We start from the raw sequence: 26,665 nt of genomic DNA on the forward strand, positions 1-26,665 counted from the left end.
ACAAGCCTGCCACTAACTGAATCCACACAATTTGCGATGCATGCACACAAATATGTAAACAAAGATCCTCCTATTGCCCCTGCTGAATGTGCAGCCAACTCACAAAATGTGTACGAAGTGATTGTTTTGTTTCCCCAATAATGTAAATGTTGTGCTTTGAGAAGCCACTTCTTGGTTAAATCAATGTATTGTTTTTTTTATTACAGAAGAAGACCGCTGGTTCATCATTTGGAACAAGTCTAGACAGAAGAGACCAACCACTACCTGTGTCCTCATCACCTTTTCCCATGTTAAACTGTCCAGAGGTTTTGCTTGTTCGCCAACTCATCCAAATTCCACCAGACAACAGCATGCAACAGCACTCTCAGCTGGTGCCAAGGTCTTTGGAGGACAAACATGCAGATTATGTAATGGTGTGTTGTGATTCTTTTATCTTTTTACCTTTGTTTTGTAGACAAAATACATAGACTGGACGTATTGGTCTTCTTTGGTTTATCACTGTTCCTAGTTCCTACCAAAACAACATTGTTCAGTGCTGTGGTAGTTTGGTAGAATTGTCGTTTGTGTCTAATTTTGTAGAAATACTCTGGGAAGCTGCAGAGAACGGAGGAGGAATGTGGTGATGTCCGTCCCATAGAATTCCGATCTTTAGATGAGCAGAAGGACGCCTTGGGCCTTTTGCAGCTGCTGCTGGTAAGTCAATTATTATCATTAGTGGAAGTATTAGTGGTAATAATATTAATATTAATAATAATAATACTCATACCCTAGTTGTTAAACTGCAGACAGTAGCTGTAAATACCGTAGGGTGTATCCTAATTTTTCCACTTTTACTTAGATAAATCCATGTTGTTTATTCTGTACACATCATCCGCTAAGTGATAAACTTATATTATACGTATATTGTAGATCACCAAGAGATTTTCACATACAGTTCACCGTTTTTTGGAAGGCCCTGTGGTCATCTACTGTATACTGTATGATAATATCCCATGTTTGTATTTCAAACCTATAGTTAAGTAGGGGTGGCATGGTTCATGACAAAAAATGAATCGTGCAGATCGTATGTCTCAGTTGGGGACGTGTGTGAAGCGGTTGTTGTGCGATAATAGTAATAGTAAAAAGTCTTGTGCACAGGAAGCACAACATAGTGTGGCTTATGCGTCGTTTATACATAACATACACTTAGTATGTTACATTTAGCCGGTACATTTAGCCGGTGCATTTTTCTTCCCTATGTCTACCAAAATATATTTGTTCACACTATTGGCAAATCCGCATATATTTCTAATTTGGCGTACAATTAATTTTACTTTAAAATATATATATTTATATATTCTGAATATCTGTGCATGTGGATAGTGTTCGTGTGGCAATAGGCTGCTACACAGTCTTCTTTTTTCTTAAATGAACAGTGCTATTTTTAAGGACTGTACAAAACAAAATAATGCAGCCTTGGTACAGTGATACTAACCAGACCGTGAATTTTGTGAACAGTTAAGTTTAGTGTAAGCGTAGTATGTAATTGACCATTAGGTTTAATTTTATGTCTCAGGGGTGCACTCATGATTTTTGTTTGTTTTTTTTGTTTTCTCCCTAGATGGATGATGCTGCAGTGGGAAAATGCAGTGAAGTATTTTGAATGAAAGGGGAGATAAGCCACAAAATAAAACAATTCAATAAAATTAGCAGTATTAAAGTAAATATTTACAATGGTTTCTTATACACACACACACACACACTAAAATGGGTTTTGTTTCTTTTAAATATAAAAACATTTTAACATTATTTCTTGTAAAGTATGTGTGAACCCTTATATGAATAGCTTGTTGCTCTTCCTTTTGCACTTCTTACCTCGACCAAATGTCTTCTGTAATCTCTAACAGTTAGAGTCTAAAGAAGAAGAGTCTAAAGGTGGTGCTAAAGAACCTGCCCTCCTCTGAACAGAGCCAAATCTAATTCATAACTATTCAATAAAGAAATTGCATTCAGAATTTCTTGTCTTGTGTTTCATGTCTGTAATGGACTTGACAGAATTCCCATTACCATCAGTAATTCACATACTGTACCCAATTCTGCATTTCCGCCTGGTCATTAAATGTTAGAACCTGTGTTGCTCTGTCCAATTTCACAATACATGCCTGAAACTTGGCACAGCTCTTCCCCCTAGACAGGGGTACTGATTGATAGATGTTTTGTGTTTATATCTTGTGTTTTCAAGACATTACTCAGCTGAAACAAGCTGCCTGTTTAAATGAACTGCCCCAACAGTGCATGTTTAAGAAATAAATTAAAACTACTGTAACTTTATTTTCATCTGCCTTTCGTTAGGGTTAGTTATATGTAGTGTAGTGAAGGGGGAGTAGAGTTGCCTAGCCAGGACTCGAAACCCGGACCTTCTGGGGTAGTAAACCAGGTCTCTGACCGCTACACCAAAGAGCCAGACTCATTGGTGTGATAGTCAGAGTCAGTTCGAGTCCCGGCTGGGCCACTCTACTCCCCCTTCACTACAACTGGTGTCAGAAGTGGGATGGTACGGTGAGGCCATCGGAAGCGTACCCATTGTGTATGAGCCGTAATTCCACGTGAGGGACCCCCAGGATTGGTGACCCCAGTGTGAGGGACCCCAGTGATGGGTGAAGCATTGATGACGGCACACTGGATGGGAGAAGCATGATGGGCAGTTGCGCGAGGGACACCATGAGTGTGTGAAGCGCACGGGTGTGCTTCCCGAAGGAGGATGTAGTGACTGTCACTAGGGTTGTGGGTGTGTTCTGACTAACATGCCAACATGCTCTTTGGTGTAGCGGTCAGCGGTGTGAGTGAGATCTGCTTTTAATATTGTTAATATGTGTCAGATTCAGATTCAGATAACTTTATTAGTCCCATCAGAAGGGAAATTCAGTTTGTCTCCATCAGTCAATGAATAAACAAGCAAACTATGAGGCCCTGTTGAACACTTCCATTTCTATGGCAAATTGAACCACTGTGGAGAGCTCGAAGTCCAGAATGAGCAAAGGCTTTGCCCGCCTTCCATGCCTTCACAGGGGCTGACAACACTGGGAGGCGCTCTCGCATAGACAAGGCAACATGGTTCCAGGTGTACCTCAAAGCTGATGAGGATGTCATCAATGCTCTGCAGATGCTTCTGGAGGAAGCAGACTTGAAAGGGGGAATGCTTTCAACACTGGCTACCTTTGTATGTACAACCTACGCACCCAAGGGCATCAGCATCAAGACAATCCCTGACCTACGTTGATATCGGGGGGCAATCGCTATTCCGACACTTTTCATCCCCAGGGTTAGGGTTAGGGTTAGGGTTAGGGTTAAGGTTAGGGATGTCGGAATAGCGGCATGTAGGAATAGCGGCGGACGGTGGAAAACGTGTCGGTATTCCGACAATAGACATTAACGTCGGAATAGTAGTGGTGTGGATCGGCACTGCCCTCACGATCCGATTCGATCACGATTCGGGAGGTAGTAGATCCGATTCGATTCGATTCTATTAGATCCAATCCGATTCGATTCAATTCTACAATGCATTGCAATGCATTACATTTCTACTGAACGCAAAGCAAATGTTCAGCCATGATGAGGAAATACAAGTAGTCAGATACTGAGCAACAATTTATTGGCTGTTTTCTGTATCAGTCTGTATCAGTCTTGCAATGTTTTGAAGTGTTTTTATTTAATTTAACATTCATTTGCTCCCGAAATATCCATGGAAGTAATTGAAACTTGAAAAAATTGCCGGATTGATTCTGGAACTTGCCGGATCTGGATCTGGATCGTCCATGCCCCGGATCGATTCGGATCGCCGAATCGATCATTGTTGACACCACTACGGAATAGCGACATGTCGGAATAGCGACATGTCGGAATAGCGCCACGTAACCGTTGATATCTCTCTTGCAAGCACATGGCAGAAGGTGACAAGCTCCGTACAACAATCGGAGCTCTGAAACATCTTGAGAGTCCATATCCAAACAAGGGTGTGGGGACAGGCAGTCATCGCTCAGCAGGTTACACAGTTGGATCCCCTGGAAAATGGCTACTTTAGACACTCAGAAAACCTACCACCACTGAGGTCCTTCCAGCTCCAAAAGCCATTGTTGAGATGGTGAGATGTCAGTGCAAATCAGACTGTTCTTCTTCTAGGTGCTCTTGCAGAACAAGGAACTTAGCCTGTACAGATCTCTGTCAGTGTGGCAGTCACTGCCACAGACGAGGACTAGTCTCAATATATCACGTACGAAAGTGACATTGATGATGATGCCGATGAGGTGTCAAAAGACTGTCAAAAGAGCTTGATCCTTCCTATGTGAAACGTTCCATTACACTGACCATGTGTACATGTCTGTAAAACAATCAATCAAAGAAGAAATCCATTTTGTTAAGACCTATCAAATTTATTGTGGTGCCATTGGATTCCTTGTCCTTGAAAATGTAGGTTTAGGAGTTACAATCAGTGTTCTAGCTTATTCAGAAGCTGAGAAATGTCAAAATGTAGGTTTTTCGGACATCATTTTTAAAAATCCAAGATGGCCGCCATGCAGACACCTGTGCAAATGGAAACATTGTTTTTTCTGATTGCTTATACAATATACTTTTCAAAAATATATAGTTTTCCAAATCTCCAACAAAATCCAGCAAAAATACACAATGAACCTGACTATGTAAGACTGAATCTTCTCCCTGTATTATAAATCCTCTGGTGGGACCATCCCTACCTATAGAGAGCGCTCTCGTCCACAGTTGGTAGCCTACACACAGCACTGACTGCGCTTCAATCTATGGTCAAACCAACATGGAGGAACCCACTGAGAGCCGATGTTTATGTCGAGACGAAAGAAAAGCACTAGAAAAGGCTAAAATTATACAACGAGAAAATCGGAGGAAGTCGTTCAAAATGGTAAGGCATAACAGAATGTAAAGGGGCATCTATGAAAGATACCCAACAATTTACAGAACATGCATCAAATACGTACCTCTCACATAGAGGTAGGTATTAGATGCATTTTCTGTAACTTTCATGTCTGTCCATGAATCAAACAACTTATTATGGCCTGATTTATTTCTGGATAGCAGCAACACTTTGCGTTCTACGATAGCTGCTTGGTCACTTCTGAAAAGATTGCCGTGTAGCTCCAGTTGTAGTAGGTGTAGGCTAGTGTAGTGTGCCCCATGTTTTGTTCCCCCCCCCCCCCCCCCCCCCCCTTTTCAAGTGAATAGCGAGCGTTGTTCAGACTGTTGTATCCTACCCTGATCCTATAACAAAAGTTTAACCATTCCGACATTGCGTTTTATTGCAGGAACCGTCTGTCAAAGATCTCAGATCCTACCTTTAAGGGCATTTGGACCGTGACAACATGATACACTGATCTTGTAATTAAGCTGTCACTCACTCACTCGCTCGTGTCGCAACATTGTTGCAAATGTCAAGTTAGAACATTGTTCAAGCGCCTCTAAGCACTTGCAGCAATGTTTAAATAGCTCGGAATGACAATCAAATACTGTCGGAATGGCGGTTGCCCCCCGGTTAGCCCAACACGATTGTGCCCATTATTTACAAATGGGTACACGTCAGGGAGCAGTGTAGAAAACCATAGTTGTAAAATCTGACCCTGGTGTGTGGAGTCTTACAAAGTCCCACAAACATATCTCAAACAAATCAGCCACAAGTGAATTGACACATCGTTTGACATTTTCCGCTCAGATATCAGAAATCTTGAAGAAGGATGATGGAGAACGCACAGAGAAAGAGCTGGCAGCCTTACAGCAGAATCAAGACATTGCTGAAGAATTATGCAAAAGGAAAATACAGAGGACTGTACTGAAGAGGAAGCAAGAAGAGGTTTGATACTTTTGTGTCAGTTTCGATATGTTTAATAAAGTGTGTTGAGTGTCCTTTTAGAATAATATAATCAGCCTGTTATTTCTTTTTCAATTTTGTTTCTGTTTATTGTTTCTGTTAGTCTTAAGGCTCTCTAGGTGGATGTCATTCCAACTCTACTTAACTATGCTTTCATGTTTATTTGGCCTCCTCTTCAATCATATGCAAGGCCTGGGTTCAAAGAAGCCCATGATTTTTCTTCACATTTTTCCACCCTTGATCTTGAACCTTGGCCAATGCAACAGTGCACATTTCTAGCACTTTAGCTGATCCTGTTCCTCGTGTGCCCTGCCAGTAATGAGGTTTTCCACATTTCTTGTTTGTGATGTTTTGGTTTTTCCTTTCATTTAGATGTACGACAGCACAGAAGAACTGCAACTGAAAGTGAAGCAGCTTGCCGAGGCGATGCAGATGTCTAAAAGCCTGGTCATCTACACTGGTGCCGGGATCAGCACGGTAGGAACCTAGATGGATTACCGGGCTAACACACCGGCGGCCACTAGGGATGTCAATAAAATCGAAATGTATCGATGTATCGGAAGTATCAGCCGGCGATTTAATCGAATCACATCGCATAGTATCGTGGGGCATTCTTAAGAATCGAAAAGAATTGAATCGCTGGCCCCTGTGCAATGCCCTAGCTCCATAACACAATAGTAGTGGACAAGTAATTGGAAAAAAACGAATCGAACCGAATCGCATCGTGGGGATTTCTTAAGTATCGAAAAAAATTCGAATCCCTGATTTAAGAAATGGATATCGTATCGTCATGAAGGCTGTGATTTACACCCCTAGCGGCCACACGATTAAGCGAGGACTGTGCAGCAATAGAGTGATACCAGTGATGGAAGCGACGCAGCCATAAACGGTACTTCTGTCTGTGATGTGTTCTTCAGGCGGCATCAATCCCAGACTACAGAGGGCCGGACGGAGTGTGGACAAGATTGAAGAGGGGGCTCCCAGTCAGGTAAATATGAAGGACCGTTTTGGTGTAAAATCTTTTTCGTATAATAACTATTACATCATGATCAAAACGTAGGGGAAGATCATTCGAACTCCGCCCGCCCAATGCAAAGGAGTGTCCCCTCCTTCTCTTTTTGTGGAATTTGGTGACTGCTTGCATAAGATGTGTGCCACCGCCATCTACAGCAGTGATTCCCAACCAGGGGTACGTGTACCACTAGGGGTACGTGTACCACTAGGGGTATGCGAACACACTGCAGGGGGTACTTGGAAGGTTGTTATTATTATAACAAATGTATGGAGCACTCACATCAGGACAGAGAAAGCGATATAGAACATGAATTAGGGGGTACTCATGGCAGTGTACGCGAGACAAAAAAGGTTGGGAAACACTGATCTACAGTACAGTGCCTGTTTTCAATTTTTAAAAAAAAATATGGTCTTCTGTCTCCAGAGCACTAGCCTTCCAGCTTTCAAGTCTCTCTGAGCACTAAAAACGCATTTGGTGGACACAAGGCCTTATGCCGTGTCCAGACCAAGAGCGAACTACGCTGCCTGGTAGCGTGGGTAGCAGAAGAAGTTTCGCCTTGAATTCGCTGTATTTGCTCGATGCGCAGCATTGACATGTTTGATTCAGCTAATCACATAACGGCTCTGGCTTGACAGCCTGGGACATTCGGAGATATGAAAGTTCCGATTGGTTTTCGCCGAACAGCGTCAGAGCGAATTCGCCTGCGATTAGATTTAATTTAATCGTCAAAATTCGCTCCTGGTCTGTACACGGCATTATGGTGTTTTTCTTCTTTACGGTCACTCACTACTGTTTTGTTTTCACAGCGTCACTGATTTGAGTCAAGCTGAGCCCACTTTTACACACATGTGCATCAAGATGCTGCATGAGGAAAAGCTGGTAGGTGGACCATATACTTTATTTAGTACACTATGCCAATACTTTTACTTTGTAAAATGCACCAAAAAGTCAGTTGTTATTTATTAATTCATCACTTTATTGTTATTAGTTCATCACTGTTACTTGACCTGTCTCACACTTACATGTCAGTCTGTGAATGTCAGTGCTGTGTAGGTCTATGTCCTAGCGTGGTATACGGAGATAAACATAATTTCATTTTCCTTTTATGACCTGTGCATTTGAAGAAAGTGGCAATAAACACTGACTTGACTTTGCTTGAGCAAGACCTTCGATGTCTGTAACCAAAGGAATACGAGTCGGTTCTTTTACGATCTCTCTCCATCAACATGGCACTTTCGCTCTTCTCAGGTTCAGCATGTAGTCTCTCAAAACTGTGATGGGCTCCACCTAAGAAGTGGATTTCCAAGGCAGAATCTCTCTGAGTTGCATGGGAATATGTTTATAGAGGTAAGATTAACATTCTTCGGTTACATTCAACATTTTGGCACTATGCAGCCCATCTTTGTCCATTGAAATGCATGTTTAGTAGTTTGTTTGTTTAATAGTCTGCTGTTTGACCATTTGGCCATATCATGCATCCATCATTTTTACTGCTCATTTGTAGTCTCTTAGCTTTTGGACAGTTTTCACTGTTTTTTAAATGTAAATGAAACTTGTTTACTTCCTATCAGTGATGCGCAACCTTGATTCATTAGTTACAGTCCAGTCCCACATATCCCATGTCATGGGTGAGCGGTTAGGGCGTCAGACTTGCATCCAAGAGGTTGCCGGTTCGACTCCCGACCCGCCAGGTTGGTGGGGGGAGTAATCAACCAGTGCTCTCCCCCATCCTCCTCCATGACTGAGGTACCCTGAGCATGGTACCGTCCCACAGCACTGCTCCCCATGGGGCGCCACTGAGGGCTGCCCCCTTGCACGGGTGAGGCATAAATGCAATTTCGTTGTGTGCAGTGTGCAGTGTTCACTTGTGTGCTGTGGAGTGCTGTGTAGGGGTGGGCGATATGACGATATTATATCGTGAATCGCGATATTGAGTAAAATATCGTCTCGAATCTGCCAAAGTGGAGAAATCGTATAGATCGTCTTGCAGTGAGGATGTTTATTATCAGTATCAGAGTGATGTTTTCTCACTTGTGTTGTTGTCTTCACTTTATTCTTTACATTATTGTATTCCAATTGTACACTTTATGAGGGTATCATCAGTGTGTTAACATTTTATTGACTGCAAATTACAAATTGCAAGTATATGAAAGTTGTTTTTTGTTGTTTTTATTTTTTGGATGGAAGATCGTGATAAAAAATCAAAATCGCGATTCCATGTTAAAAAATCGTGTTACAACATTTTTACCATATCGCCCACCCCTAGTGCTGTGTCACAATGACAATGGGAGTTGGAGTTTCCCAATGGGCTTTCACTTTCTTTCACTTTCAAGTGTGACCTAATTTACCCATCCAATTCAATTAAGTGATCGTCTGGCTGAATGATCACCTGGGTTCATAGGACAGATAAAACAGGGTCATTTGGAATATGCAGCACTGGACTGGACTGTAACTTATGATTTCAGGTTGCCGATCACTGCTTACTGTACTCAACAGCCAGCTGCCCTGCCCCAACTTGCATTTTCCTCATACCCACCGCAGTACTATAACCCACGCCCACTAGAGTGCATTCGCATTAGATGATTGGATTATATCTATTCGGGGGAAAGTGTCCATGAACGAGTGTTAATGACTGGTCATACAGTATGTGGGTCAAAGACGTCTTTGTCATTCAGTGTTACGGACACCTTCCGCCGACTGTAACTACAAAAAAACATGATTTTTAAATTGTTTCAAGCGAATGGATGACAGCCGAGGCTTTTATGAATTTCCTGTAACAATAAATAAATAAAAAGAGTCATGTTTATTACAGTTACAGTCAGCAGAAGGCATCCGTTACACTGAATGACAATGCCATTTTGCACGTCTTTGACCCATGTGCATATCATGACAAAACTCTTTTTGCAATAGGTGTGTACGTCCTGCACCCCGACGAGGGAATACATCCGTCTCTTTGATGTCACGGAGCGAACAGCTAAACACAGGCATGCGACCGGCCGGCAGTGTGGTGAGTGTGGAGGAGACCTGAGGGATACGATCGTTCACTTCGGGGAACGCGGCACGCTGGACTGGCCTCTCAACTGGAACGGAGCCATAGACGCGGCGGAACACTGTGACGCCATCCTCTGTTTGGGCTCAAGCCTCAAGGCAAGATGAATATCTAAAACACATTTTTAAATGTAGTAGTACGTCCTTTTTTTACTCCCAGTATTTATTCATGTCATCTGGATTGTACACCTTATAAAATTTTAAGACTTCTGGACCTCATGTCTTGAAAACATCGTTGAAATTTCACCAACATTTGGCCGGTTGGCTGGTGTTAATTTACAGCCCTATTATCTCAGTGGCAAATTTGAATCACAGAGCACTTTCGGCAATGAGATTTAATTTCACTTTATTTTGTTTAGGTTCTGAAGAAGTATCCTCGTCTGTGGTGTATGACTCGGCCTGCCTCGAGGAGACCACGCCTCTATATTGTCAACCTACAGGTACTGCTGCACAGTGTAGATGAGTGGAGGTGCAAAACGCACACCAGAAACAGAGGTGCTGGCAACCAGAAAATACAATTGCAGGAGGAGAGAAGTGCCGCACACTCTCAAGTTAAACTAGACTGCCTGTGCAGTCGCCTTCGACTGCTTAAGGTATATCCCCGAAACGCGACGCTTCCAGTCCCCCATCATTTCTACCACTCCCGTCCACCATTTCGTAAACGTATATGATACATACAGACGTGACATGACGTGCATAGGCTTAAAACCAAACGACTATTCAGTCCCTCCAGTTTTTCGCGATTCAGCGATCGCGTGGATTCATGCAAATTCAATGATATTCCGCATAATTTCACGATGCCGCGTAATTCCTGTAAAGCCGCATTTTTTCCCGCAAAATTTCAACATTCTGTGGAGTTTATTGATTTATATTTTCGTCAAAAAAATAAAAATGTGACTACAATACCACCGGAGACGAAAACCAATACGAAGCATTTTTGTTAATATGTCACTGAAACATTGAAAAATAATTGCCTGCTATTTCGGAAGTCGCGACCCTCATCTCAGCTGTTCCGCGTCTCTCCTCCCCTCCCTCACACATACACGCAGGCGTCGGTGCTGCACACTCATTACCTTTTTTTAACAGCAGTAGCCTACTTTTCAGTGCAATCCTGGGTGGAAAAAGTATTGTTGCCCATTTATCCATGACGAAGAAGTGTATGCAGTCATGAAATAGTGGCGGTACTGTCGCACAGTAGCAAACATCTTACGTTAGGCTACATGTTTGCGGAACTTCTCCACTCTCCCCTGTCGCTTTCATGAGCATGCTACCCGACGGTCGTTGTCTGATCTTTTTTCAATGTTCGCTAATGTTTGTAATTTAAGGGTCTATGTCTATGCGTAGGCACAAGCCTTCTGATAACAATCACTGTAGTGCCGATCGCAAAGGTTTCGGAAGTGTGGAGTTTTGCAACTTGTTTCAGTCAAGGACACCGAGATAGGAAGTGAACGGCCCTTCCACGCTTTCACTGTGTTATTGCAATAAAGTCTTGCGAATCCATGCAACCATGCACACAACCATGTCAACGAGAGCGTGTATGCCATCACAACTTTGCATCAAGCAAATAATATGCAACAGCTTGCAATACGAGCACGAGAGAGAGAGAGAGAGAGAGAGAGACGCGTCTTCCAACAGGTGACATTGTAACGCTTGCATACAGCCTGGCTACTGTACCCCGCGACGCTCTTCATTAGGCCTAGTGGTAGGCTATACCCACAAGTATTTTTCATAACGCGCTGTCCCGTTTTCCCCCGAAGTCGTTCTAAAATATCGACAGAGATTTATGAGTGTCGCGGCCATTATTTTTTTTTTTACACATTGGACGCACTGGCTAATAAGACGCTCTGACAGCTTTTGACAATATTTTATTATTCTATTATATAGGAAGTGTGTTTCTGAATCTCTCCCTCTTTTGTCTTAAGCCTGCTTAGACTGATTGTGGTTTTCAGTTACCAAAAAAACCCAGAAAGGGATGCAAAATCTTTGCAAAAAATGAGAAAATGCCACAAAATCTTTGCAAAAAATGAGAAAATGCCGCCACAAAATCAGGCATTTTGACCGCAAAAATCACAAAATCCCAGTGCAAAATCCTGGAGGGACTGACTATTGTGAAAATGAAGCAAAAAATGGGGCAAATGGTAATACTGTTTTAATGGTTCAGTGGATATACCACATTAGGTACAGTGTAATAACCAGTGTAACAATATTTAATACAATGTAATTTTTTTACTTACATCATGTGTTTGTGCGTAAGTGGTATTACATGGTATTGCATATTGTTACACTGGTATTACACTATATTACATGGTATTGCATACTGTTACACTCGTTATTACACTGTACCTGATATTGCATATTGTTACACTGGTATTACAATAGTATTACATGGTAATACATATTGTTACATTGGTTATTACACTGTACCTAATATGGTAGATTCACTGAAATGGTGAACCATTAAAATAGGGTGTTACCGGGCCAATCAATCCACCCAGTCAGAAGTTATGGGCCAAATGAAAATTCCGCCATTTTGAAAGTGTTGTCTTCCAAACTCGAATCAGTTCATGAACCTACCCTAGAGCATTCACACACAAAATCTGGGACAAATCCATACACCCGGTCAGTAGTTATGGGCCAAAGAATAATTCGGCCATCTTGAATTCAGCCATCTTGAAAGTGTTGACCTCCAAACTCGAATCAGTTCATGAACCTACCCTAGAGCATTCACACACCAAATCTGGGACAAATCCATCCACCCAGTCAGAAGTTATGGACCAAACAAAAATTCGGCCATCTTGAATTCAGCCATCTTGAAAGTGTTGACCTCCCAACTCGAAGCAGTTCATGAACCTACCCTAGAGCATTCACACACCAAATCTGGAACAAATCCATCCACCTGGTCAGAAGTTATGGACCTAACAAAAATTCGGCCATCTTGAATTCAGCCATCTTGAAAGTGTTGACCTCCAAACTCGAATCAGTTCATGAACCTGCCCTAGAGCATTCACCCAAAAAATCTGGGACAAATCCAAACATCCGTTCAAAAGTTATCGCGTTAACACGAAAGACCTTACGCGGCGGCGGCGCACGCAAAACCATTACATCCCCGACGCTCCGCGTTTCGGGGATATAATGAACAGTTTTTAACGTGACAACGTTTCGGCCTGTCGGCCTTCCTCAGGTCACACTTGAGAGTGTGCGGCACTTCTCTCCTCCTGCAATTGCTGCACAGTGTGCCAGTAGTTATCTGCCTTCACAACGGATTTCTCTTTTCCGATTGGCTGATGGGGTGACCGTTCATTTCTTGGATCCAGTCAAGTGTTCATGTAAGGTAGCCGCGCATAGAATCTTCTTTTGGAATGGTATCTAAGGGAGAACACTGTAGGAACCATGTACATGATCTATAGAAAATAATCACGTCAGCATTCCAAGCGAAGATTCTTGGCCCGGCTAAGTTTCTCGCCTGCGTAGCAACGCGTCTATCTTGCTCACTAGATTCTGGTGCATGGTTCCTACAACTTAACAGACAATAATAGATACTACAACACTACCTTACTCTAACGACAGATAAGCAGGATAAGGGAGATAAGCGGGATTCCACATGCCGGTGCAGATATGCAGGAAGACATGGTTCATCTCAAGAGGCTACAGTATCTTTGAAGTCCTTTTTACCTGCTTGTCCAGCACTTTGGTCAGCTGTCTCTGTTGTATTTTAAATGTGCTACATACAGTATATATACTGGATTTGGACTTGAAAATAAATTAAGTAATCAAGTTTATTTACCATCAGTAAGATATCTAGATGGTGACTCTTTTTTTTCGAAGGCGGCCACACAACAATGGCATGGAGGTTCTCTCTCTCTCTCTCACACACTTCTCAATCTTTTGAGGAGAAAAAAAAACACATTTTACAGATCAAGAACCAAAAATGTATCCTTTTGTATTCCACTATAATGAGATGTAACAAGGAAATGTTTAAGGGCACTCCAGGCCACTCTTTGTTGTCCTCACGCCATGTTTCCAATTTGGTTTGGTTGCTTGGGTCACTGTCCATTTAGAAGACCCATTTGCCGACAACTTTTAACAACCCGTTAACATTAACATACTGCTTGCCACCCCCATATTTCAAAGTTGGTGTAGTGTTCTCAGACTTCAGAGATTCCCGATGAAAGGAAAAAAGGGGGACATACAGTATATCACGAAAGTGAATACACCCCTCACAGTTTTGCAGATTTTTGAGTATATCTTTTCATAGGAAAGCATTACAGAAATGTAACTTTGACACAATGATTAGTGACCTTTTAACAACATATTTAACCGCTTAAATTTCTTGTTCACTCAGAAAAAAACTAAATACAGCCATTAATGTTTGAACATGTACTCACAAAAGTGAGTACACCCCAGATTAAAATCCGGTAGAGAAGGGGCTATGTTGGCTCGAATCGTCTCGAAATGAAACGAAATGAAAAGGGATAACAAGGGAGGTCATCAGTGTGCGTTTCAACCTTTCTTTGCATTGAACTTTTACATTTTGAGTCTGCATCTGGCTTAAATAGATTGGTGTGAGATTTGAATGCAATCCTATGGAGAATATCATGATCTGCTTCAGTAGTCACAGTGCATGTTGACATGTATGTTTCTTTTAGGTGTATTTCAGATTGCCAATGTTGACAGCATTCATGCATCCCCAAACCATGTCAGTCCCACTACCATGCTTGGCTTATGAGAGGATACACCTTTTTTGTAAAACTCACTTGTTTACCACCACACATGCTTGACACCATCTAAAGCAAATTTGTTTATCTTGGTCTCAAGAGAGATGAACAGACGAAGGATATGGATCACTGGAACCATGTTGTGTGATCTGAAGAGACCAAGATAAACAAATTTGCTTTAGATGGTGTCAAGCGTGTGGTGGTAAACAAGTGAGTTTTACAAAAAAAAGGTGTATCCTCTCATAAGCCAAGCATGGTAGTGGGACTGACATGGTTTGGGGATGCATGAATGCTGTCAACATTGGCAATCTGAAATACACCTAAAAGGAACATGCATGTCAACATGCACTGTGACTACTGAAGTAGATCATGATATTCTCCATAGGATTGCATTCAAATCTCACACCAATCTATTTAAGCCAGATGCAGACTCAAAATTTAAAAGTTCAATGCAAAGAAAGGTTGAAACACACACTGATGACCTCCCTTGTCATCCCTTTTCATTTCGTTTCATTTCGAGACGATTCGAGCCAACATCGCCCCCTCTCTACCGGATTTTAATCTGGGGTGTACTCACTTTTGTGAGTACATGTTCAAACATTAATGGCTGTATTTTGTTTTTTCTGAGTGAACAAGAAATTTAAGCGGTTAAATACGTTGTTAAAAGGTCACTAATCATTGTGTCAAAGTTACATTTCTGTAATGCTTTCCTATGAAAAGATATACTCAAAAATCTGCAAAACTGTGAGGGGTATATTCACTTTCGTGATATACTGTATGCAAGCCTCCAAATCATAAGCAAGCCTTGGAATTTCTCCTCTTATCATTTTATCATTAGATCAATGTATCATTGGATCATTTGGGTCAAGCAGTGTATGCACAAGATTTGTATACTGTGATGATTATTTTTTTAGAGGCAAACACATCTAACGCATAGCACTGAGCTAAAGGTCTCGGCCAGGGGTGGGGAATCTTGCTCATTCGAAAGGCCACTTCAAATTCATTAATTAAGAATTATCATATTAAGCCCCAAAATAGTGGCATACCCCTTTAAAAGTCCTCTGAGGGCCGTATTATGAACACAAACCAGGATTTCCCCCTACACTTCAGACCTATATTGAAGCCAGGCACCTTTAAAACAGTCCCCAACTTCTCTCGAGCCCTTGAATATGACTTAATTGTATTGCAAATGTATTTTCTAAGATTACTTTTCATAATATGTCATATTTCATGTGAAGCTGCATAACATTAAAATGACATCGGGGGCCGGATAAAATGGCCTCAAGGGCCGCAAATGGCCCTCGAGACATAGGTTCCAGACCCCTGGTCTAGGCCAATGTAGGTTATCAGACCTCCATGAGGCTTTGGGAGGGAGTTTTCGACACCTTCATTTTCCTGCTAGCTTGGCATTTGTTACGTAAAGTTACTGCCATGAACATGAACACCCTGTTTAAGAGATGCCTTGTTGATACCATGTATTGCACACAAGACAGACTCAACATGTCAAGCTCAGCACCAGGATATGTGCTAGCCTGGTTCACACCAGACGGTGTGTGTGTAGCTTCGGCGTCTCCTGGCAGCGCAGAGCTACACGCACTACCGTCTGGTACACAGCCATAGAGCACGCTCCGTCTCCAACCAGAAAATAGATGGAGAATTTATTGTTTCGGCACGGCCTCCTCACCAACAAATTCCTTCAAAAACCTTCCTGTTAATCTTTAAAGAGTCAATGTAGTCTCTAATCTGTCTTGTGACTCCTCAATGTGAGTTACCGTTGATTTTGAAGCAATAAATGCTCCTTCTATTTTCTGGTTGGAGACGGAGCGTGCTCTATGGCTGTGTACCAGACGGTAGTGTGTGTAGCTCTGCTCCGCCAGGGGGCGCCGAAGCTACACATACACCGTCTGGTGTGAACCAGGCTAGATATGTGCATGCCAGGCTTGTACGAAATTCCGAATTGAATGAATTTCAATTCAAAGTAATGCATATGCAATTCATAGGAACACTAGGTGGTGCCATTACCTTGAATTTCTTTGAATTTAATCTACATTACCCATTGAAAGTACATAGAAACCACCACCTAGTGTTCGTGTTATGGCATTACTTTGAATTGAAATTCTTTCAATTCGGAATTTCGTACAAGCCTGGTGCATACATAAGAGTACGACTGCGTAGCTACCCACGTTTTTGACTTACACATGGTAGAATCAGCCCTCTCATTACTGGACACATTTTTTCCCCTTTCTTCTCCCAGTGGACCCCAAAGGATGATATGGCTTCTCTGAAAATCCATGGAAAGTGTGATGTCGTGATGTCCCTACTCATGGAGGAGCTGAACATTAAAGTACCAGCTTATAACAGGTGAAGTTTGCTTCTTTTGTCTCTGAATTTTCCAACGTACGTAACGTCTCTATTCATCATTGGAAAGCATCAATGCAACATAGGATTGCAAAAATGCAAAACTGTTTCACTGATGTGACACAAGATTTCATGACTGAGAATGTTCTTTAAAGCATCCCAAAGGTTCACAGATAGTACGTTCCACTGAGATATGCACATTCAGTATAGGTCAAAAGTTTGGACACACCTTCACATTCACTGCCTTCTTAATTTTGTTTATTAAACACATAACTCTTTATGTGTTCATACACAGTTATGCTCAGTAACTCTACACTGTACTGTAAATAGCCTTAAAATAAAGTAAAGGCATTGAGTGAGAAAGTGTGTCCAAACTTTTGGCCTCATACTGTGTATATGGTCGCTGGTAGCAACAATTCAATTCCTTTTTTTATATATATATATAGGGACGAAGATCCTATTGTCACCATGGCAACACCTCTGGGACCAGCAGAGGAGGCAAGTCACACGCGTAGATTGGTCAACTCTCCATCTGCCTGCCCTCAAGAGTCCAGTGACTGTACAGACGAGTCTTCAGAGGTCCGCGGAGGCTGGTTTGGACGTGGATACAACAAAGGACAGAGGAAAAAACTGACGGCGCAACAAAGTGAACAAAGAAACTCTGATGAAAAGATGAGCAAGATAGATGTGGCTACATGAAATTACCACACACACACACACACACACACACACACACACACACACACACACACACACACACTTCCCCTCCAGTCCTTGTCCCTCTCTTGTTTACAGTTTGGCCGGTTGGTAACAAGACTAAGCCCTTTCAGAACAACGGGCCTAGATGTAACAAGCACAATTCAAAGACCTTTCTCTTATTTGCAGTCGGGATGTTTGCAAAAGATGCTCATTTGTGCTGGTTGCCAGCAGGGAGGCTCCATTATTTTCTCAACGAAGATGGGGCAACGCGGAATTAAGAGACCACAAGCCATAGGACAGTACGGGAGATCGTAGAGTCGTTTAACTTGATCCATGGAAGGAATATATTCTGGAGTAAGACCAGGCTATGGCGAAGGGACATATACATGGACATCTCCTGCCTCCACGCCTGTAGCTTGTTGACCACTCTCAGGTGTTCTTTACGAAGATTCTATGTGTGACTTAATTAAGTTTCACGCTTGCGTCTAAGTTGAACACACGCATGACTTCATACACGTAGGTGTCCCGTTCTCTTGGAATAATGGACATGTTCTTAAAAGACGTTCTGTTCACCGGGGGATAAGTTAAACTTGCTGGGCAAGGTACTCATTATTCATTTGTACACACAGCTGCTTTGTGCACAGAACTTCAATGTCAGGGCATCTGAGAAAACACACTGCATTGAACACATTTTGTATTTGTATGGAAGCATTTATTTATTTGTTTTTAGATGGAATGTATTGGAGATGTTTAAAAGTATAACGGCCATCATTTGCAGCTTGTTAAAGTAACTTTGCTGATGGTCCTTCTGAGTTGTGGGTGTACTTGCATGATGGCAACGATGAGAGAATCAAAGAAATGTATGAAGAGAACTAAAATGGTCAAAAAAAGAAAATTCCCTCTATTTTTGATGCGATATTTGAGTGATATTTGTATAGGTGAGAGAAATACAGACCACTGTCCTCACAGAAAGCTCCAATGAAATAATAAAAAAAAATTGATAGACTTCAACTTTTTCATCACCTACTTACTCTATCTAGCTCATACTCTGATATGTAGGGCTAGGGCTGTAACGATAATGGAACGAGTAGAAGTCGCTCTGTTTTGAAAATGTATTCAGGTCATACGTTTCGACCCAACAGGGTCTTCATCAGGCTTGTGCCTGATGACACAAGCCTGATGAAAACCCTGTTGGGTCGACACATATGACCTGAATACATTTTCAAAGCGGAGCGACTTCTACTCGTTCCTCTATCAGATACGCCTTTGTCCTGCACCTGGCCTCAGAGAGGTGGGATCTGCGTACTTCTACTCTTATGAAGATTCTAGGGTTGTAACGAAACACTCAACTCATGATTTGGTTTGGATCACAATTTTTGACCTATGGTTCAATACATCCCACGATTTTTGAAATATATCTTTTCAATTGATCATTCTTTTTTTTTTCACATTTGCCAACACTATAAAATTAAATTATCAGTAAAAACTATGTTAGGTGATAGGTTGAATAGGTTATAAGATGCTACTGATCATTTTGAAAAAGTTTTAAAATGATAATGATAATTTGAAGCTTGGAAGCACCATCACATATAGTGGTTGTTTTCTGGACTGAAGCGTAACAAAACTTTGACGGGCGCATAACGATACTGCCTCCTTGCATTGCAATACAGTATCGTGACTGCGTATTACGATTTCTCAGTTTGATACAATCATTACACCCCCACTGATGCAGACACGGGCGGCAGCATTAGCTCCTATTTATTTTATTATATTTTATTAAGATTGTTGCACTACCATATCTTCCTTGCAAATTTCTATCAAATTTGGTCAATGTTAAAAGGTGGCACAATGAGTTTCTAGAGGGGTCTAGATGGGGCCGGATTTTGCCAGGGGCCCCAAGGCTACTGGTCGCTGTGGCCCCAACGGAACAGAAATCCTGCAACAAAACTACATAGACAGCATCAGCATTCTGTCCCCAGAATAAAGGATAGTTGCTAACTAGTGGGTGGAGTATTGTAATGCATTAAAGCCCTTATTTATTCGATACAGTGTTTTATGTCAATTCTGCTTTTTTTATTCCTTTGGCCTGCTGGGGAGGGGGGCCCTAGGCTGCAGCCACATCTACACATACAGTGTATGCAAGTGTACATATAGCACTCAGCCAGGGCCGGTTTAACATCACGTAAATAGGCACGAGGAGGTATTGTAGTTGAGGCCAGTTCAAATGCAACCCCAAAATCTAAACGCACAATAGACACATATGCACACATTCCTACACAAGTTTTAGTGTCAGTTGTGCATTCTGGCCCACAAAAAAAAATATGTTCAGGTAAAATGGGCCACCTATTCATTTCAAAATTAGAATTAAGGAATGTTTTTTGATGATTTGAATATTTTTTATATATTTTTTGTTTCTAACAAGGTTCATCAATATTAGCCTCAAGTACCACCATTTTCCCTGGCTGATGGCATGGCATGATGTTGACTTTGAGGTGGGCCATAACACTCAACAAGAAGAGGAGTTGCAATACTAAAAGACTACTTTTGTGTTAAACTCATGGAATGTGTATTTCTATTCCCAAAAAGACATCACACGTTTATTAAAATGGCTCCCCATCACTTGCGTTTGAAGTAAATTTAAGTTCAATATGAAATCCATGTCTTGTTCTGACAGTGAATGAAGTTCTGTCAGATCCACTCTACTCAAAAATGAGACGAGAAACAGAGATACATTTCAGAAGCTTTATTTCTGATTGCACATTTTGTGTTTGGTGGTATGGCTCTGTTCGGAGGAAGCTCCCCGGCTTCTCCATGAGCTCCATGGAAGCCAAGACAGGGACCAGCAGCATCCTCAGGTGGAGTGCCTTCCATTTAGCTGGAAAGGCAACATACCCCCTAGAACAGAGCAAGCAACAATGACAACAGTATGACATTGTTTGGCAATGATAAGTCTGGTGGAGCAGGGGAGGTGGTGGGTGCAAAACAAGCAGCAAAAAGCAATGACAGGAAAACAAATTCGGTAGTTTAAATAAAGCGTGCCAAAGGCCAGCATCCAATTGCGAGCAGCAGTTGATTAACTAAAGCGCAGCTGATTCGTGGACAGCTGTAGGGGTTAGGTTGGCGTCAGCCAATAGGCAAATAGGAGCGTTGACTACGTGGTCTGCCAGAACTAACGCAGATTGCTCGATTTGTCTCGTTCACTTTTAAGCTCCTATAGTTCACAAAATTAATTGGGTTTTTTCCTTCTTCAGTCATGAGGTCTTGTCAATGTGCCCATAAGTTGCCTAAATAATAGTGCCATAATGTGAAAATGAAGGGCAATTATTTGCAGACTTAAGTTAAATGTCTACTCCAGGGGTATTCAATTAAATGTCAATGAGGGCCAGTTTTTCAAATTCCTCTCAGTTAAGGGGACGAACTATTTGTATGTATTATGGCTGCTGACTTTTGCATTTCTTAGATGTAAGTAATTTCCTGCATTTTAACGTCCCGTGTCTCGTTTCAGCACGATAAAGGAACCCATATTTTTATCTCTAAATTCCAAAAAAAAACGATTCTGTATTTCAAGGGGCTTGTGGGGGTCCAGAATCTTGCTGTCTAAGGGCCGCATCTGGCCCCAGGGCCGCCATTTGAATAGCCTTGGTCTACTCATTTCAAGTCTAACATGTGGTCAGATTTAGGTCTTTGTAGTGGGCCTGTAGCCTACTTTAGGCCTAAATTATGCTTTGTGATAACGGCATATAATGTGAAATTGGAGGGTCAGCATTTGAGGACAGTGGAATAGCTATTTGAAGAACATTTTTTCATCCAAATCCAGACTGATTTTGGCACTGATGGGCCCACAGATAAATTGTAGACCCCACCCAAATAATATCGTTTGAAATAAAATTGCTTTTAACACCCAAAATCCAACTAGAATGCACACTACTCAGTACACAATGTAGGGAACTGTTCAGACGTGTTGAGTGTGAGGTGCATTTCTCCATTTCTCAATTTTCTCTACGGTTCTTGGTTGAGACTTGACACAGAGACATGGAAGTAAGAGTTACGCTAATCCAATTGACCTCTGTGTTCCATTTGTACTCGAAGATGGCGGCCCAAGGAGCCTTTGAGAGACAGATTGCAATTGCCGTAGTTCCAAAATAGTTCCAGGAAGTGAGACTTGAACACAGAAAGTGCTGTAATGGTAAATGTAATTCATTTTTCTTCATTTTTACCTAATATTTGATTGCTATGACGTGGTTTTGTGTTCGTCTCTGGTGAAAAGAAAGCCGCTGCCTATAATTATTTGAATCTACGTGATTCATGTGTCCAACCGACTTCCTGTACACCAGTTGTCACAACTCTGATTTTCGTGGCTCTGAGTTGAGACTAACGACGAGACCGTGATTGACGGACATTTGGGCCAATGGAAAGCACGAAGATGGGAGCTCGGGCTCGCATGTCAGGTTACCGGAAATACCGCCTTCTTACCCACAGTTCTCTTTCAAAGCAGCTCGCATTTGATATTTTATAAACTACACAGTGCGGAGGTCTTGCTTTGAGGTAGAAATTTTATAGTATTGCCGTTGAACGCACATCGCATCAAAAAAGGCGTGGAAGTACAAACGAAATGCCGCACAATTTCCAGCCTGGCGACCTAGTTTTCGCAAAAATGAAGGGGTACCCCCACTGGCCTGCCCGGGTAAGAAAGCATAACGATGTGATGAGTTTCTAAGGGTCTCTGCCTAAGGTTTACTGGTGAACTTAAGACGGTTGTTGCCTTTTTGTCATCTGTTTTGGCTGTGGTTAGAGTTTCTTGAAATGTAGATGAATGTAAAGTTTGTGTTTGTTATATGTATAACCATCGCTGTCTATAGAGGAAAACGTGTCCGGGTTGTTACCGAGCTTGTGTTGAACGTGTAGTTAAAAACTTTGGCCGTTTATGCAAATTTTTCTCCATCATTCTCCATTCGAGGTGTTTGCCTTGTGGTAGTATTTACGTTCATGGGATGTTACTTGTACCAGAGCCTCTAAGATAAGCAACCATTGCCAAGGCGGAGTCCATAATTCTGGCAAAGGGTTGTTGACGTTTGACCTCCCTCTGCCAATTAGTTCTAGCCTACACTCAAGTTACAGAACAACTGTGGAATGACCATGATTCAATCAATGACCTTTATTCTCAAAATTCCATGAGGACGATGTCCATTGTGGAAAACAGAGCATTCAATGCAGTGATGATGTTTGATGACAGCTGAGCTGACTGACAGCTGACAGAGGGCTTTATAACTCAGTAATAATACATTCTCAGTTCTGCAGTAATTGTGTGTAGTGGCTAAGAATGTACAAACATGCAAAAGCTTCTTCTAACTGTGTTTTAACACTATACCAAAAAAGGCAGTCATCTCGTGTGTAAACGCTGCGGTTAAGGTGCCAGACTTGTAGCCCAAAGGTTGGTGGTTTGACTCCCGACCCGCCAGGTTGGTGAGGGGTAGTAATTAACCAGTGCTCTCACCCATCCTCCTCCATGACTGAGGTGCCCTGAGCATGGTTATGTCCCGCTGCACTACTCCTTTGGGGGGCTTTTCAGGTCGCTCCCTTGCACAGGTGAGGAATACAAATGCGCTGTGTCACAATGACAATGGGACTTTCCCCAAGTGGACTTTCAGAGCAAGCGTTGAGCTCTTCATATTAATGTACTCATTTCACACATGATTTGATGATGATAAAGTTTGGACAACCAAGTAGCTGAATACACCTACTGTACAGTATGTTTATGTGGGACTTAAACACAAAGTAAAACACGACTGTGAAGTAGAATTTCTATTTGGCTTTAAGCATTTCATAAATAAAAAAAAATGAAAATGAGGGTGTGCAACAGTATTCAGCTCCCTTTTCTCTCAGTGCATCTAAGTTATTTGTCTTAAGAAGTTGCCTGGTGATGGGAAGTATTATCAGAAAGAATGGCAAAATGTAGTCCTAATGGCAGAGTTAACCTGTGTGCGTATTCTAGTGTACAGTATGACTACAGCTGTTCTTCTACAGCTGTACAAAGGCAAAGTGCAGTCACTACACAAACATTGAAATGGAGAAAAATGCCTTCAAATTCTTGGTATTAGCTCGGATATTTGTAGTTGCTGCACATTTGACATAGCAATATCTCTAAAATGACACACATTTGGACCAGACATCTTTGTCACAAGATAAAAGAGGTGTAATGAAGAGCACACAAGTGCACACTGCAAAAATTGCATTTATGCTTCACCAGTGCAAGGGGCCAGCCCCCAAGGGAGCAGCGGGACAGTACTACTACCATGCTCAGGGTACCTCAGCTCAGTCATGGAGGAGGATGGGGAGAGAGCACTGGTTAATTACTCCCTCAACCAACCTGGCGTGTTGGGAGTCGAACCAGCAACCTTTGGGCTACAAGTCTGACGGACTAACTGCTTACCCATGACTTGTTTTGGTGAGCCTGTCTGAATTTTAGCCTGTGTTTCCTGTGGCTCCTGGTGTGGTCTTCTGCTGATGCAGTGGTTCTCAAACTTTTTGTGTTAAGTACCACCCGAGGAAATATTGAGCTCTCCGAGTACCACCTTGACAACCAACATTAGAATATCGCAGCATGCCAGTCAATACAGGAGAGGTTCATAACGGCATCAACAGCTAAATTGAACACTTGCATTTAAATTGAATTTAAATTTCATGCTAGCCTAGTATTATTCTGCATTATGTTTTGAGATTCATACAGTTCAATATTACAAAATGTGAGACCAATTTTCAGCTGCAACAACTTGATCAGCCTTCAAATCAATGCACAAAAAATGAATTCTTCCAAGTACCACCAGAGATGTCTTAAGTACCACCAGTGGTATGCGTACCACAGTTTGAGCTCCACTGTGCTGATGTGTACCCATCTGTCTTAAGGTCCAATTATGTGCTGTGCATTCAGAGATACTCTTCTCATGTGTACTTTTGTTGTAACAAGTTGCTATTTCAGTTGCGGTTGCCTGTCTGCTGCCTGTACACCAGCAGTTTCTGAAATATTCAGACCAGTCTGTGTGGCACCAACAAAATCTCTAAAAAAACAAAGGCAAAGGGGCAAGTGCTTTAGCATCACCTAATTGAGCAAATAAAAAAAAATAAAAACAAGGTGGTGACATTGAATGTCTTTTATGACAACAGGAGGCATACTGGATCTTTACTTGGCAAAGTTTTAAAAGTGGATTAAATGAAGAACTGTGTTGAATTGTGATGTTATAACTTTACCAAAGTGGACCGACTACAGTGGTGCAATTGTTTTTGTTTTTTAATCATATAATGTACCTTGACGTTGTGAATCTTTCACCTTTTTGTAAGTATACTATAGTATATGCATTGTGTTCACATTCTTGATGTACTTATTGGGTGGGACTTCCCATTGGGTGTCCCATGATGCACTTGTTTATATAAGAAAGTTTTCACTTTTGGTATGGATACTCTGATGAAGGCGTAGTGCCAAAATGTCAGCACACCAAAACATAAATCAGACAACTAACTTAAGCTTAATGACTGAAGTACCCTGAAAAGCTGCAACTACTGAAAGACACTTTCGGGCCCTTGCAAAACTTAATCAGACATGCAAATTGGAACTTGACTCGTCATTTTCTTTTTGGTGGTGGTGATGTTTTTTATTATCTGGTCCTTTTTGTTCATAATCTTAAAGGAACAGTCCACTCATTTCAAGAAATTGCCCATTTAAGCCCTAGTAAAATATGAGAATACATAGGATTTTTTCCATGTGTTTGCATTGCCTAGTTAAACAGTATAACCATATCAAGCATAGCAATGCACAAAATATCATCAAATGTACTTATACCACTTCAAAATGAATGTAAAATTCACCAGAGTACAAAACGGCTATTCAATCCCATACAGTGATCACTTTTGGCTTGATGCTAATGGTTCCATTTACTTCCAGTGATTATGATAAGCTATGCTAACAATTCTGGTACCAATAAATCTAAGTACGTAAAGCGCTGAGAAGAAAATGATATGCACATTTATGAATAATACTTGGAAATGCTGCAAATCCACCTTATTTCAGGAAATTACTTAGGAAAAGGTATATTTATTTCACACAAGTCCATTCTGCGTTGAGGTGCAACGCCTTTGCAAGTTAAATTGTGCTCCTCAAGATTTGCACAGTGTCGAATTGCGATAGACAGTTCAAGTCGACTTGTCATTTTAACGCTCTGGCATTATACACTGGTTCCAGCTGGTTGTACACAAACGAATGCGTACGCAGCCTTGGTAAAGTATGAGAATACTTTGATTTTCTCTATGTGTTTGCGTGTCCTAATTCGGCAGTATTACGATATTAAACGTAGCAGTGGAAGTCTACGGCACCAAATAAAACATCATCTAATTAGTTATAAACCACTTTAAAATGAATGTGAAACTCACCAGAGTGCAAAAGAGCTATTTAATTCAGTGCAGTGATCACTTGCACATTGGTACCATTTACTTCCAGTGATTATGCTAAGCTATGCAGCATAATGCTAATAATTCTGATGCTAATAAATCTAAGAACTGAACACACACTACTGAGAAGATTTTTTTTCATGTGTAATACTTGGAAATACCGCAAATACTGTTTGTGAAAATGAAAAAAGGGTGGACTGTTCCTTTAAAGGTGTTTTGTGTGCAACAGGTACAGTAGTCTTGCAAGTATTTAAATCTAATCAGGAGATTGAGTCAGACATTTTTTTTCATCTGTGTTTGCACATTAATATATATATATATATTCATATATTCATTTGTCTCTTTGCTTTTGGCGTTTCATATTCCCTAGATTGAGGATGTGGCAGATGGGGCAGTGAAACCTCCACCAAACAAGATTCCAATTTTCTTCTTTGGCACTCATGAAACGTGAGTATGACTGTTATGGAGATGTTGGATTATGGTGGTGAACAGAGATCGAAAGTTTCTCTTTGGAGATTT

At 41.5% G+C, this 26,665-nt stretch overlaps 3 protein-coding genes across 3 annotated transcripts in view; all 3 read left to right on the forward strand.

The window, feature by feature from the left end:
* The window catches only part of spag17 (sperm associated antigen 17), a 42,683-nt gene extending 40,689 nt beyond the window's left edge, over window positions 1-1,994 (forward strand). The window contains exons 33-35 of the mRNA XM_063200608.1: window positions 207-413; window positions 580-693; window positions 1,601-1,994. Of these exons, the coding sequence (XP_063056678.1) occupies window positions 207-413; window positions 580-693; window positions 1,601-1,642 (363 nt within the window). The 3' untranslated portion in view covers window positions 1,643-1,994. The remainder of the gene's footprint in view (window positions 1-206; window positions 414-579; window positions 694-1,600) is intronic.
* A 2,813-nt stretch (window positions 1,995-4,807) lies between these two features.
* On the forward strand, window positions 4,808-18,718 carry sirt7 (sirtuin 7). The gene is made up of 10 exons (XM_063200039.1): window positions 4,808-4,912; window positions 5,717-5,854; window positions 6,245-6,349; window positions 6,790-6,860; window positions 7,694-7,766; window positions 8,136-8,234; window positions 9,798-10,034; window positions 10,295-10,375; window positions 16,905-17,011; window positions 17,455-18,718. Exons 1-10 carry the CDS (start codon window positions 4,808-4,810, stop codon window positions 17,705-17,707), a joined length of 1,269 nt encoding a protein of 422 aa, XP_063056109.1. The 3' UTR covers window positions 17,708-18,718.
* Window positions 18,719-22,135: 3,417 nt separating this feature from the next.
* Window positions 22,136-26,665, forward strand: part of hdgfl2 (HDGF like 2) — a 29,259-nt gene continuing 24,729 nt past the window's right edge. Inside the window, exons 1-2 of the mRNA XM_063200609.1 lie at window positions 22,136-22,391; window positions 26,517-26,593. Of these exons, the coding sequence (XP_063056679.1) occupies window positions 22,320-22,391; window positions 26,517-26,593 (149 nt within the window). The 5' untranslated portion in view covers window positions 22,136-22,319. The remainder of the gene's footprint in view (window positions 22,392-26,516; window positions 26,594-26,665) is intronic.

The sequence above is a fragment of the Engraulis encrasicolus genome, chromosome 6, assembly GCF_034702125.1.
Source record: "Engraulis encrasicolus isolate BLACKSEA-1 chromosome 6, IST_EnEncr_1.0, whole genome shotgun sequence".
NCBI lineage: Eukaryota > Metazoa > Chordata > Actinopteri > Clupeiformes > Engraulidae > Engraulis > Engraulis encrasicolus.

Coding starts and splice junctions, on each gene's coding strand:
- sirt7 (XM_063200039.1), top strand. CDS start 4,808: ATGGAGGAACCCACTGAGAGCCGATGTTTATGTCGAGACGAAAGAAAA. Junction 10,035..10,294: donor GTTTGGGCTCAAGCCTCAAG/GCAAGATGAATA, acceptor TATTTTGTTTAG/GTTCTGAAGAAGTATCCTCG. Junction 10,376..16,904: donor TCTATATTGTCAACCTACAG/GTACTGCTGCAC, acceptor TTCTTCTCCCAG/TGGACCCCAAAGGATGATAT.